This window comes from Phacochoerus africanus, chromosome 12 (genome assembly GCF_016906955.1).
Source record: "Phacochoerus africanus isolate WHEZ1 chromosome 12, ROS_Pafr_v1, whole genome shotgun sequence".
In the NCBI taxonomy this organism is placed as follows: domain Eukaryota; kingdom Metazoa; phylum Chordata; class Mammalia; order Artiodactyla; family Suidae; genus Phacochoerus; species Phacochoerus africanus.
This window is the reverse complement of record NC_062555.1, coordinates 35,568,179-35,581,270: the sequence shown is the minus strand read 5'-3', so window position 1 is coordinate 35,581,270 and position 13,092 is coordinate 35,568,179. Positions and strand designations below refer to the sequence as shown.

Sequence of the window (13,092 nt, the reverse complement as noted above, 5' to 3'; positions counted from 1 at the left end):
CTGTGCCACACCTCAGCCTGGGACACATGGGTGGAGGGTGCTGAGTGGTTTTGTGGAGCACAGGTGGGAGGGGAGTATTTGCCAGGTCTCTGTTCAGTGAGGTGGATACATGCCAATGGCAAGAATGGACACAGGAAATGGCTTACTCTTAGCTTCCCCATTGGAAATATACTCCACCCTCCCATACGCTGTTGGTGAAAGTCAAGACCTCACGTCATGGGAGAACAATTAGATGCCATATGTTAAGAACCTTAACACTATTTCCGCCTTTTGACACAGTAATTCCGTTTCTGGGATTTATCTGGGAGGAATGATTTCTGAAAATGGGGATGGGGGCACCTACGATGTGTAAAGATGTTCACTGCAGTTATGGTTATTATAGGGGATGAGGGACAATCCTTTGAAACGTGTCACCAGTGAGGGGCCACTAGAGCTTTGCCCTTCCATGGCCTCTGTGAGATAGAAACATGATTTAGAAAAAAATACTCAAGTGAAAAAAAGCAGTGCTAATAGTCAATCCATGATTTAAGTAAGACAATGTAAATCAAACCTAGGAAACAAAAAATGATTGGTAGGAAAATCCACTTTGTTTTGAAAGGGATTAGTTGTAACTAAGACATCCAGAGGCCCGGTTCAGCATTGCTAGGCTGAGGACCCAGTGAATGAGGTCTTCAGAGCAGACGGATCTTAATTTGGCGTTGAATGGAGTCCAGACCATCGTCCTGCTTTTAAAACCTGGAAGAAAGCATTCAGAGGAGTACAATCGGAAGGGAAAATCAGCTTTAGAGCTGAAGATGTAGAAGACCAGGGAAGGCAAGGCTAAATGTACTTGAAAAAGATCATGACAACAACTTTGGAAGGCGTTTTTGCCTGGGCATAGGTTTTCATATACATTGTTTCCTGTCAACGGGCTCTTCTTCTCTTCTCTAGCTTTTTATGTTAACTGCCTGCAACAATTGCCACAAATCTAAGGAGCTGAGAAACAGTTATTACTTACCTGGGCTCTGTTCCCTTTATCAGCCTCTTATCCAGGGCTTTCCCTGCTGTGCAGAAATTACCTAGAAGGGAACAGGCAGGCCCAGGGCACAGATAGGCATTTCACTGTGACTTTATCCATTGGAGGAGCGCCAAACATTTGGCAAACCTCTCTCCACTTGTGCCTTGTGGAGCTGGTGTTATAAGAGGTGCAGAGCTGCTGGGAGCTGCCCACTGTCCCGCAGCAAAGTCGGTGGTGGCATCCGGGTCTAATTGTGATGTCTCCCCCCGCCTTTTTTCCTCTTGAATCCCCATCCAGTCCCAGGGTCTGTTCTCCCACAGGATTTCACGTTCCATTTTTGCACGGCTTGTCCTAGCTCCAGAAAAAGATCTGTTTTCTTTGATTATTTTCCCACACGTCCACAGTTGAGAACCACAGCACGTTTGTCAAATGCCCTGAGTGTTTTCACTCCTGCCACTTCCCTGTTTGATGCTTCGCTACTTAGGAGGAGGAGAGAGGGGGAGAAGGAAAGAAATCTGCTCAGAGCCTTGAGCCCCTGGTTTGGGCCATTTTTTCTCCAAGACAGGCTTCTTGCTGTCTCTTATCTGATTCCAACCTCAGTGGTCTCAGGATGAGAAATAAATCTTCACATAAAAATCCAAGGGTTCGTTTCCAGGTGTTTGAGGGGAAGCTTTGGCCCCCGGTGGAGCTTTTTTGGGGGAGTTTGCTATTTCACAAGGGACGGTGCTGAATGCCTTGGGTTTAAGCTTCTCTTTCGAAGTTTATTTTATGTTTTGTTGTGGTTTTCAGATTTCTCATGGTTTGGATTTGGGAAAATAAAATCAAGACAAGGTGTTGGTAAGTAGTTCCTCCTTCTTTGGATAAGTCATGAGTTTGTGTTGCTTAAATAGGATGAAGCTGCTTTGACCCGCTTGATCCTTGTCAGCTCTTGATCCTTTTCCTGTGTTCTGGGTTTCTGATTTGCTGAAGGAAGAGGCCTAGCATTTTCCAGAAAGGGCATGGCTGTTGCCAATCAACTTCAGTAAATGGTTTTGTATTTTTGACGCCCACTGGTTTTTAACGCTACGGGGAAGTGTTAACTGTCGCTCAGAACTAGCTTGTTACTGCATTTTTAAGCAGGTTAAGGAAATAAAACAAATCTCCCCTCCAACTCCATGTACATCCATGTCTGGAGAAGTTTGAATGGTAACTTTCTTCCACTGGCCAAACAGTAATATGCTTCTGAATTGGGAAATCAGCTATTCGTTTACGACCGCTTCTCTTCCAAGACAAGACTAATGTCCAGACGCTGTGATTTGCGCTTGATTGCATTTCTGTTCCTTGCATTCAGACTCTGTGCTGACAATTGAGAAGCAGAGTTTGTAGCCACCAAATGAGTGCAGATAATGCAGCTCATCACTCGGATTGGAATCAGGTGTGATCTCTTGGAACCTCTAATTTGTTTCGTATTTTCTGTGGGTACAGAGACAATAAACAGGAATTGCTTAGAAGGCATGAAAAGGCAGACTCTTTTTGCATCTTGCCTGGATGTTTCCAAGATCAGGCCCCATCTTGAGCATCTGTTGGTTAGTATTTATTTCGGTCACAAGATTGGTTTTGGGGAACATTGTAACACAGGGGAAGTGTACTAGTGTCACAGAGTCTTCCAGTTCTGAGCCATTTACCTCATACACCTTCATACCATCCATACAAAGAAGCCTATTCCCCTCCCCTCCTTTTGGGGAGTCTTTTTAGGGACACAGGTGTGGCATATGGAAGTTCTCAGGCTAAGGGCTGAATTGGAGCTGCAGCTGCCTGCCTACACCACAGCCACAGCAACGCCAGATCTTTAACCCACTGAGCAGGGCTAGGGATTGAACCCATGTCCTCATGGGTACTAGTCAGGTTTCTTACTGCTGAGCCACAATGAAAACTCCTCCTTTCCCTTTTTGAGCCTGATGTCAGACCTTTCCCTATTGGACAGGCTTTCTCAGTGTCTGTCCAATGACCCAAACTGTGGCACAGGCTGAGCCCAGAGGGGCAGACACTGAGCCTGAAGATGGGAAAGTCACCCTGGCCCTTAATGAGCCCCTGGAATTCCAAGACTAAAGCTCTTCACCAGCAAAGAGAAAGTGGAATGTGGCCAAGTTTGAACTTTAAGCGCAACCAGTTCAGGACTTGTCTGCACTCCCCAGGGGCAGATTTCAGATACAGCTGATCATCATAGGCGCTTTGCCAAGATAGCAGAGAGATTGCCCTGCCTGTGCAATCTTGAAGGTGCCCTGTTTCAAGGCTTTGTGCTTGCTCTGTGTGTGGTGGTGGTGAAAGGGGAGTTGAGTGATAAAGTCTCCCACAGCAGCACTGGGAGCTAAGGTCTTCTCTCCCCTACACACCAAATTGGTGCAACCTCTTAACAGTTTTCCAGGCCAGTTTGCTCTACAGAGAGGCGCTTGGTGTTGGAAAGCTTTAAAAACTGGGCTTCACCTCTTTAGGCTATAGCCCAGGGAATTCTTCTTCAGAATTGTTTTAGCTACATTTCATCTGGGGTGCTACTCCTTTAAAATCTAAGTTTTAGTATTATTATTATTACTGTTCAGGTGTGGTAAGGCCACAGGTCAGGACACAATTGCCACTGAAAAGGTAGTTTGTAGGAGTTCCTGTCGTTCTACAATAAGACTGACAGCATCTGTGTGGCACCAAGATGTGGGTTCGATCCCCAGCCCAGCACAGTGGGTTAAAAGATCTGGCGTTGCCTCTGGTACAGTGTAGGTTGCAACTGTGGTTCCGATCTGATCCTGATCCCAGATGGCCTGGGAACTCCATTTGCCACAAGGCTGCCAAAAAAAAAGAAAGAAAAACAAAGAAAGAGGAGTTGCTGTCGTGGCGCAGTGGTTAATGAATCCGACTAGAAACTATAGGATGTGGGTTCGATCCCTGGCCTCGCTCAGTGGGTTAAGGATCCGGCGTTGCTGTGAGCTGTGGTGTAGGTCACAGACATGGCTCGGATCCCACATTGCTGTGGCTGTGGTGTAGGCTGGTGGCTATAGCTCCATTTAGAGCCCTAACCTGGGAGCCTCCATATGCTGCAGGTTCGGCCCTAGAAAAGACAAAAAAAAAGAAAAAAAGAAAAAAAAAGAAAAAAGGAAAGATAAAAGATAGAACAAATAAATAAAAGGGTAGCTTGTTATTCACAGTTCCCAAGGGAAAAGGGCAGGCTACACCACAGTGGGGACCACAGTGCTGAGGGTTGATCAGAAGGCAGAAGGAGTGAGGGGAAACATAGACAAGATGTTTGTCTTGTCAAGATGTTTGTGTGTGTGTCCTCAGCCTATGGAAGCTCCCAGGCTAAGGGTTGAATCAGAGCTACAGCTGCCGGCCTACACCACAGCCACAGCAGTGCCAGATCTGAGCCATGTCGGTGACCTATACCACAGCTCTTGGCAACACCAGATCCTTTACCCACTGAGCAGGGCCAGGGATCGAACCTGTATCCTCATGGATACTAGTCGGGTTCATTACTGCTGAGCCACAGTGTAGCTCTGACAAGAGCCTTTGTTATGGTTTCTGCAGAAAGGAATGGGTGAGGCAGAGTGGGCAGGTTTAGGACTGGTTGAGTTGTGTATCGTTGGTGAGCTTGGGAGTGGGACAATCCCAGTGGCCTAATACTTGGCTCTGGGGTGATGGGGCAGGCGTATCATGCCATGACGGGGTGTGAGAGCCCTATCGGGGCTGTGGTTGGGGGCGTAGACTGTGGATTGGTCAGTCTGTATATGAAAGATGCTCTGGCAGGCAAGTACTTTCTTACCTCTAAGAACTGGGCTTCCTATGTCACCAAGGCCCCAGATGTTGAAGCATCAGAACCCCAAAAATAAAAGCCATGGTGGACTTCCCATTGTGGCTTAGTGGGTTACAAACCAGACTAGTATCCGCGAGGATGTGGGTTCGATCCCTGGCCTTGATCGGTGGGTTAAGGATCTGGTGAGCTCTGGTGTATGTCACAGATCCTGTGTTGCTGTGGCTGTGGTACAGGCCGGCAGCTGTATCTCCGATTCCACCCCTAGCCTGGGAATTTCCATATGCAGTGGGTGTGACCCTAAAAAAAAGCAAAAAACAAAAACAAAAACAAAAAACAACCTTGGTTAATTCAGCTCTTGAAGAATGACAAAAACAATGCTCTCTCACCTTGAAGGCATTGTTAGTCTTGAGGGAAAAAACCCCCTTCTCCAGATGACCTATGTCCGTTCTTATCAGGGGGGCAAATTCTCAGTCAGGCTGACAAATGTCTGTACAGTCATCTGTGCAGGATGCTTACTGAGCAGCTCTGGTGAGAGAAAAATGCCTCCTTGCACATGAGGCAGGTTCAGATAAAAATGGGCTAGAAATGTTTCCAGGCATAGCTCCTCTTTGTTAGCTCTGTACTTAAGAGCTGTCTACCCCAAACTCGGCAAGCTGCACACACCCAGCAATTGAAAACACTTCATTAATATTAGAAGACACTTTTTTCCAGCCCTCCTTTGAATGTATTACCTGCCGTGATGCGCCCCGACTCTCTTTCTGTCTGTCTTCTCGTGGTGTTTCTTCAGGCACGTGCACAGATACACAGTGACACAGCCCATGAAATGCATAGACAGGCTGCTGTCATATTATATAGACATTCATCGTTCCCCCCGCCCCAGGAGCTGTCCCCCACCCGACTTCGCCATGCTCCATTAGATCAAATGTTCACAGCAAAACGGCTGCATCTCTGCAAGCTCGCCAGCCCGATCAATCTTCCAGGCTTGGGGAACATCAGTAATAAAGAAAACAGCACTTGAATTAACATCCCGCTTGATCAATGGTGGAGGTTTCTATGTTGCTCAGATTTGTCAACAGTGACCTTCTGGCAAAGTGAAAAAGCTTTTGAAAAATTACCTCCAGTGCTTTCGACCTCTTCTGGGCTTGAAAAACACTCCCCTCCCCAAACAGAGAGCCTGTACCCTTGGGATCTGCTACCTCGGTGTTGAAGGTTTTGCTAGTAACTCCAGGTGAAGGAAAGGGTGTCCTCTGGGGACAGAGGAGGAGCCAGAAGCAAGTCCCTCAGTTGAACTCCTTATGTGAGGCTCCACGATGTACACGGCAGAGGCTTTAGAGCCTGGATGCCTATAGGAATTTCAATATTGTCTTCTAAGTATCCACCTCTTCCAAAATGATTGAATGCCATGGGAATGTTGATGGCCTGTCCGGAGCCAAAAGGGAATCAGAGGCAAAGCAACTGGGATCAGTGTGTTTCTCATGGTTGCAGGCAATCCAGAAGCAGATATCATTGGCCTTCTGACAGCCTGTGCAATGTCTGAACATGACAATGCTTGCATTTCTGGGGGTCCACGTGCAGCCTGGAATCGGTTGAGAAACGTGTGGCCTGGATTGCACCCTCCCCGAGGGAGCTTGGGCCGTAGCCTACTTTGGGGGACAGCTCCCTGGGGACCAGAGCAAGGGAGCCCCTGGTTGGAAAGGTTTTATTGACAAGAGGCAGAAATCTTAGCATAACACATTTCCATTTTCCATCTCTGGGTTTAAGCTCCGGGTGATGGAGGCCTGTCAGGTGGCAAATCAGAAAGCGGGGATGGTTGTGGTTACTGGAAAGAACTTGTCTGTATAGCTATTCTTGGCAGAATTTCCAGTGTTTGCTAACACCGATGAGCCAGGCTCAAGATGAGCACAGGAGGTAAGCTTGCCTTCGCTTTGAGTGTTCTGTGGCTTCTAAATTGGCTGTGTGAGGACTTGCTTGCAGAATTGAGCCAGAGCGTATCATTAAAGGCAACTTAAATACACATCCCCTTGAGAGAATGCTTTTTAAAATTACCTATAATAGCAGTTGGCTGCATCCTGCATGGTCTAAGATTCAGCTCGCTGGGGAATGGCCAATTGTTATCTGGACAAACTGATAATCCCAATGTAAGGATCTCAAAGGTTGGGGGATGAATTCCTGTGCTGTTTCACTGGGGATTCAAAAATGTATGATACAAAAACTTCTGCTTCTAGAATTGGTGTGCTTCTTACAGAAACAGTGACATGTGAGGGAGGAGGTTGAGACTGGATGGAGATGCTGAAACATTCACCCTGGGGGGTTGGATAAATACACATGGCCTTGCTCAGGGAGCATCAATTCAGACTTTTCATTTCCTTCGTACACATTTCTCTCTTGGCTGCACCTCCGATTCTGCCTTCTCATTGTCTTCTCTTTGTCTTTCCTCCATTCCTTTTCTTCCTGTCTTCCTCTTAAATTATTGCCGTATCCCTGACCAGTGGTAAGCTTTTGTGGGACCCAGTACTTCTTCAGTACGCTGGAGAAACATGTGAGATATATGTCAAAGAGGCTTATTAGTCTGCTTTTCTTGCAAGGTGTGTCTGTTGAGAGCCACTGGGATCTTAATTGTTGTGAACGTTTCGATGAATGTAGACTTTTATCTTTGTGGATGTAGTTCGGGTTGCAAACATTATGGGTTGAGTGGGCAATGGATCAATTGTTTGCTAATGACACAGTAGACTGTTTTTATGGGCATGTACATGCTGAGCCTCTGGACTGGAAAGTTTGAGCCTGGTTTGAAAAATGTTATGGCTATTGCCTTAGGATAAAGACATCCATGTAATCACTCTACAGATAATATCGTGGTTAAAGGCAAAGCAGGTGACTTTGCCATGGGATTGCTCCATTATTGTGAAAGTGTTTTGTGGGCACAAGTGGTGCCAGCTGCTGACAGGATAGACAGAAAGTGAAACACGAAGAGGACAGTTCAATGCAATTCTCATCGACCAGTTGTAAGTTTATTTAGTAACACCTAGGAGTAACTCATACTCATGAGGCACATCTCACATCGGTAGTTTCATTCTAGTCTCAGAAAGAAACAAGCAGATTTCCTTTTGCGTATTTTACAAATGGAAGTGGAGGGAGAGGTACAGAGAAGGTAAGTGACTTGTCCAAAGAGAAGAGAAAGGATCAGATCTTTCAACTCCTAGGACATCTTTCAGTACATTGTGTAGCAGGAATCCTAGATGCATGCTGGGAGTTTCCATGAGAGAGTGTTCTAAAGATGCTCAGAGAACAGAAAGGAAAGCTGTGTATTAAATTATAGGAGAAGGAAGTAAAGAAATTGGAAGCTGCATTACTGGTGGGGATGTAAAATATGTGGTGCACAGAAAAGAAAATTACGGACTCGGAGAACAGACTTGTGGTTGCCAAGGGGAAGGGGTGGGAGTGGGGTGGTTGGGGAGTTTGGGGTTAATAGATGCAAACTATTGCCTTTGGAATGGATTAGCCATGAGATCCTGCTGTGTAGTCCTGGGAACTATGTCTAGTCACTTATGATGGAGCATGATAATGGGAGAAAAAGAATGTATATATGTATGTGTGACTGGGTCACCATGCTGTACAAGAGAAAAAAAATTGTATTGGGGAAATAACAATTAAAAAATAAATAAATAAATAAAACAAAATAAAATATGTGGGGCAGCCTCTTTGGAAAACAGTTTGGCAATTCCTCACAATGTTAAACATTAAAACTACAGTATAACCCAGCAGTTCTGCCCAAGTGACATGAAAAGGGAGGTCCCCACAAAAACTTGTACACAAATGCTCAGAGCTGCATTATTCATAATAGCCCCAAATTTGAAACAACCCAGATTTCCACCAATTGGTCAGTGGATCAACGAAATGTGGTGTATCCATACAATGGAATATCACTTGGCTATAAAAAGGAAGAAAGTAATGACACTTGCTACTATGTGAATCAACCTTAAAAATGTCCTGCTGGGTCAAAGAAACCAGTCCCCAACAGTCACATATTACAGGATTCTATTTATGTGAAATGCCTAAAAGAGGTAAATCCATAGAATTAAAAGTAAATTCGTGGATGCCGGAGTTCCCATCTTGATGCAGCAGAAATGAATCAGTTACGGGTTCGATCCTTGGCCTCTTTCAGTGGGTTAAGGATCTGGCATTACCATGATCTGTGGTGTGGGATGTAGATGCAGCTCAGATCTGATGTTGCTGTGGCTGTGGCATAGGCCAGCAGATGTAGCTCCAATTGGACCCCTAGCCTGTGAATCTCCATATGCCGCAGGTGTGGTCCTAAAAAAAAAAAGATTGTGGATGTCCAGGGCTGGAGGTGGAGGGAACGGTGAGTAACTGCTAATGAGAATAATAAACATGTCCTAAAATTAGATCATACTGATGGTTTCACAACTCTTTGAATATGTTAAAAACTCACTGAATTCTACAATTTAAATGAGTGAATTTTTTGTATTATGAATATGTGAATTATGGCTCAACAAAATCATGGAAGATTACAGGAGAAAATGTATTTTTCCCGCTCCAGGCCCAGCCTCGGTTATCAGCAATGATGATGACTCTGCCAGCCCTCTCCATCACATCTCCAATGGGAGTAACACCCCATCATCTTCAGAGGGCGGTCCTGATGCTGTCATTATTGGAATGACCAAGATTCCTGTCATTGAAAATCCCCAGTACTTTGGCATCACCAACAGTCAGCTCAAGCCAGACACATGTAAGTACAGCTGTTTATACTTATTGGCCCATTTGCTGCATAGCTGTCTCGAGCAGCATGTTTATCACAGTCCCTGACAAGGATGATTGAGGGAAGGGTGCAATGAAATGTCTGAGGATTGTTGGGGCTTTGAGCCCATGGAATAGATCATTTAGGTTGTTGATTGTGGGTTCTCGGGGTGTGTCTCCTGCTGGGATTGGAACTGTGGGCAGATACTGACTTTTCTTGGGATCCGTTTTCCGAAACCATTTGTCAACATGAAGTTGGAATCAAGGCTTGCTTATCTTGAAAAAGATAGAGACAGAAACCAGAGGGTCATTAGAATGCACATACATCAGTTACACAAGACAAGCAATTGGTGGGATTAAAATTTGGTTTATTGAAAGTCCTTAAAATATACCCCAATGGTGGCCAGGAATGCTCTGTGTTGCACACAGGTGGTATCAATTTAGGTAGTTCTGTTTTCTTTGTTCAGTCTTAGTTCCCAGCATGAGACTTGTTGTGATGTCACAATACCGAAGAAATATCACCACATATGATGTGCCTGTTAAGTACACCGAGTTATATTTCTCAGAGTCAGATTAACCCATTAGCTTCTGTTGAGAAGCTTTGAGTTTTTCTCAGAGACTCTAATTCTATCTTCTGAGCCAGTGTTCAAATACAGAAAATGGAACACAGCCTAAAGGACAACAAAAAAATAAACAAACAGGTTTATGCCATTGGAATGCCTGATCCTCCCTTACACTTGAATAAGGGGCCATCAGGGCTATGATATCAGATGGCTCAGGTTCCAGGGTTTCCCTGCCACTGACAATTAGGTACCTTTTGTCTATTTGCCTGTTCTTATCCCACCTTAAATACTCTTCTCCTGCCCTCCTTCAGTTTAGGTCGGACTAATTCAAAGTTAGATTTGGGGGACTGATTTTCCACTGAGAATGCTCATGGATAGGGAGATGCAACAGTGAGTATCTTGTAAAGTATCAGGAAACATCTGTAATTTCCCCCTATTCATTTAAATTTGTCCTGAGATGTAGTTAACCACAGATTTGGATGTAATCATTAGGAATAATAGTATTACAAGCTTATAATGTGTGAGATTGAACTGCACCATAGATTTCAGTTGACTATGTAATATGACAAGAGAAATAGAAAGACATGTGAAGAATATTGAGTTCCTTGGAATAATAGGTATAATTTAAATCAAGGTATTTTGGTATAAATAAAATGTGCATAGGCTTTGCTTCAAATGTGCATTTTTTTGTTGAGATTAGCATCCTCCAAAGGTCCTTGAAACGCCCTACATGTATAACAGTCACATATTGAATAAAGCAAAGCAAGATACCCTGATGAGAGAATCTGTCATCATTTTGACTGTTCTTCCTAGGAACAGAGTACTTTGACACCCCTGTCACCATCACCAGTCCCAGGCTGTATGATGTGCTTCAATTAACCTGAGGCTGCATTGAAAATGAGGTTGACTAAAATCAACCTGTACTCAAAAATTTGCTTTTCTTTGTCAATGGAGGAAAGATAAAGCTGAATAATCAAGTAGATAGCATTAGCCCACAAGTCCAATAAGAAAAAAATGAACTGATGAGCAAGAAAGCAAACAAACAAATGAAATCCTGTGGGATAATGTGGAGTAGATGGCTTCTTAGTCTGCCTTCTTTCTGGAAGTGCTTTCTTCCCTTAGATATCCCACAAGATCATTTCCAAAGGTCATTTCCTTGATCTAGAGTCCATGGGGGTTTTTACAAAGGTTCCAACACTCAGAAATTTGGTAATTTTGGAGGAGTCCTTGATTTTGTGGCTAAGCCATTCTATGCTCTTCCCACGTGGAAGGAATTGGAAGTGAGTTGAGGAGATCTGTATCTTCCCCTCAGTGTCTGTCATCCACCAGAGGGATCCAGACCATTTACTATTTGGTCGTTTCTGATAAATCTTGCTGGGATCTTCACTCAGCTGTCCTTACCGGCCCAGTGTTCTCAGTTACTTAGCATCTTATGCCAGAAGAAATTTTATTTCTTTGAAGCATCAAGCCTTATGCTTTTTCATGATTTTTAAAACATGTAAAATAACACATCTCCATAAATCCTTTTTCAAAGAAACAAGAGTGAGGAAACAATTTACTTCTCTCCTCCCCTTTACCTTTTCTTAAATGTCTTTCTATTCTTTGCACCATAGTTTTTTCCTTTATCATCAGTGTATCCATTGCCCTTTGTGAAGTCCTAAGTATGACCATGCTTGTGTATGTTTCTGTAGTCTTAGTTAGGTTAGATTGTAAGCTCCTAGAGAGCAGAAACGATACTTGTTGAACTACTTCTTCATAGCATGGGATGTGATGTGCCTTTGATGTTGGCCGTACATTGATCAGATATGGTGATGTAAATATTAATTACAACAGACTTGTAGTAAGTAAAGATGACCATTTTCATTGAGCCTTTTACATAGGCTCTATTACTGTTAAACTTGCCTATGTAATTTATTTGTTAGATGTATTTTAAACAACATACTAGCCAGTTTAAATAGATTAAATAGCAATTTTAGCAGAAATAAGCCTTTAGTAAAAAGTCCTTTCTTTGAAGATTCTAATTGTGGTCATTCAGAAATGAGAATATTTCAAGATGCATAGATCTGACATACAGAGACATCTGCTGCTATGGACCCATAAAATTTTGGGAGCTTAGCTTCCAGTTAAATTATTCCCATCAAATATGTTTACAACTAACCTCTAAAGAACCTCTAAAGGTCTCTTCCAAGAAGTTGGAGAGGTTACATCTGAAAAGCAAATTTAAGAAACTCTCAGAAAAAGTATAGAACAACTTTTCCCATATGCCTAAAGCAAAATATCATGTGCACCACCAATCTCTTGACTCATCAGAGGTTTAGGTCACAAACCAGCATGTTTACTTCTCTTTCCTAAAACCGCCTGCTATTCAAAGATATTGACTTTAGGATATATGTGTGATCTTACAAAGAATGGGCCCAGCTTATTTCACTGAATTGTAAGAATCTCATATAGAAGGTGAAGTTCAATTTATTACATATTTATTGACTACCTACAATATTCCTACAATGCTAAGAATTGGAAATTCGGTGATAATGACAGCATGGTTCTTGCTCTCAAGTGGTCTCATTGAGAAGGCCAGTGGTTAAAGGCATCATCATATAATCACAATGCACTATGACAACTTAGTGCAAGGATCCTAAACCCCAATAACTTACAGGGATCAGGCAGGTCATTGTGAGAAGCAGGCTGGATCAAAACAGTGGCATGACACAGTGAAGATAGCGAAGGAACATAGGCCATGTATTATGGGATACTCCAATTTTTTTTTTCAGAGAGAGCAGGCATTTTTTATTTTATGTGATTTCTACAAGATTTAAAATGCTGGGTAGTTGGAATTTCCTCTGCAGTACAGTGAGTTAAGAATCTGACTGCAGAGGTGCAGGTTCAATCCCCGGCCCAGTGCAGTGGGTTAAAGGATATGAGGTTGCCACAGCTGTGGTATAGGTCTCAGCTGTGCCTCAGGAACTTCCATATGCTGCAGGTGTGGCCATAAAAAATTAAAA

The 13,092-nt window shown here is 43.6% G+C and overlaps 1 protein-coding gene across 3 annotated transcripts in view; it reads left to right on the top strand.

The window, feature by feature from the left end:
• Positions 1-13,092, top strand: part of NTRK2 (neurotrophic receptor tyrosine kinase 2) — a 395,961-nt gene that overhangs the window by 216,750 nt on the left and 166,119 nt on the right. For 2 of the 3 annotated variants that reach the window (XM_047755021.1, XM_047755020.1), the window contains one exon: positions 9,331-9,519. In XM_047755021.1, coding sequence (XP_047610977.1) covers positions 9,331-9,519 — 189 coding nt within the window. Of the gene's footprint in view, positions 1-1,786; positions 1,835-9,330; positions 9,520-13,092 lie in introns of all 3 variants that reach the window. The other variant, XM_047755019.1, reaches the window with a different exon arrangement.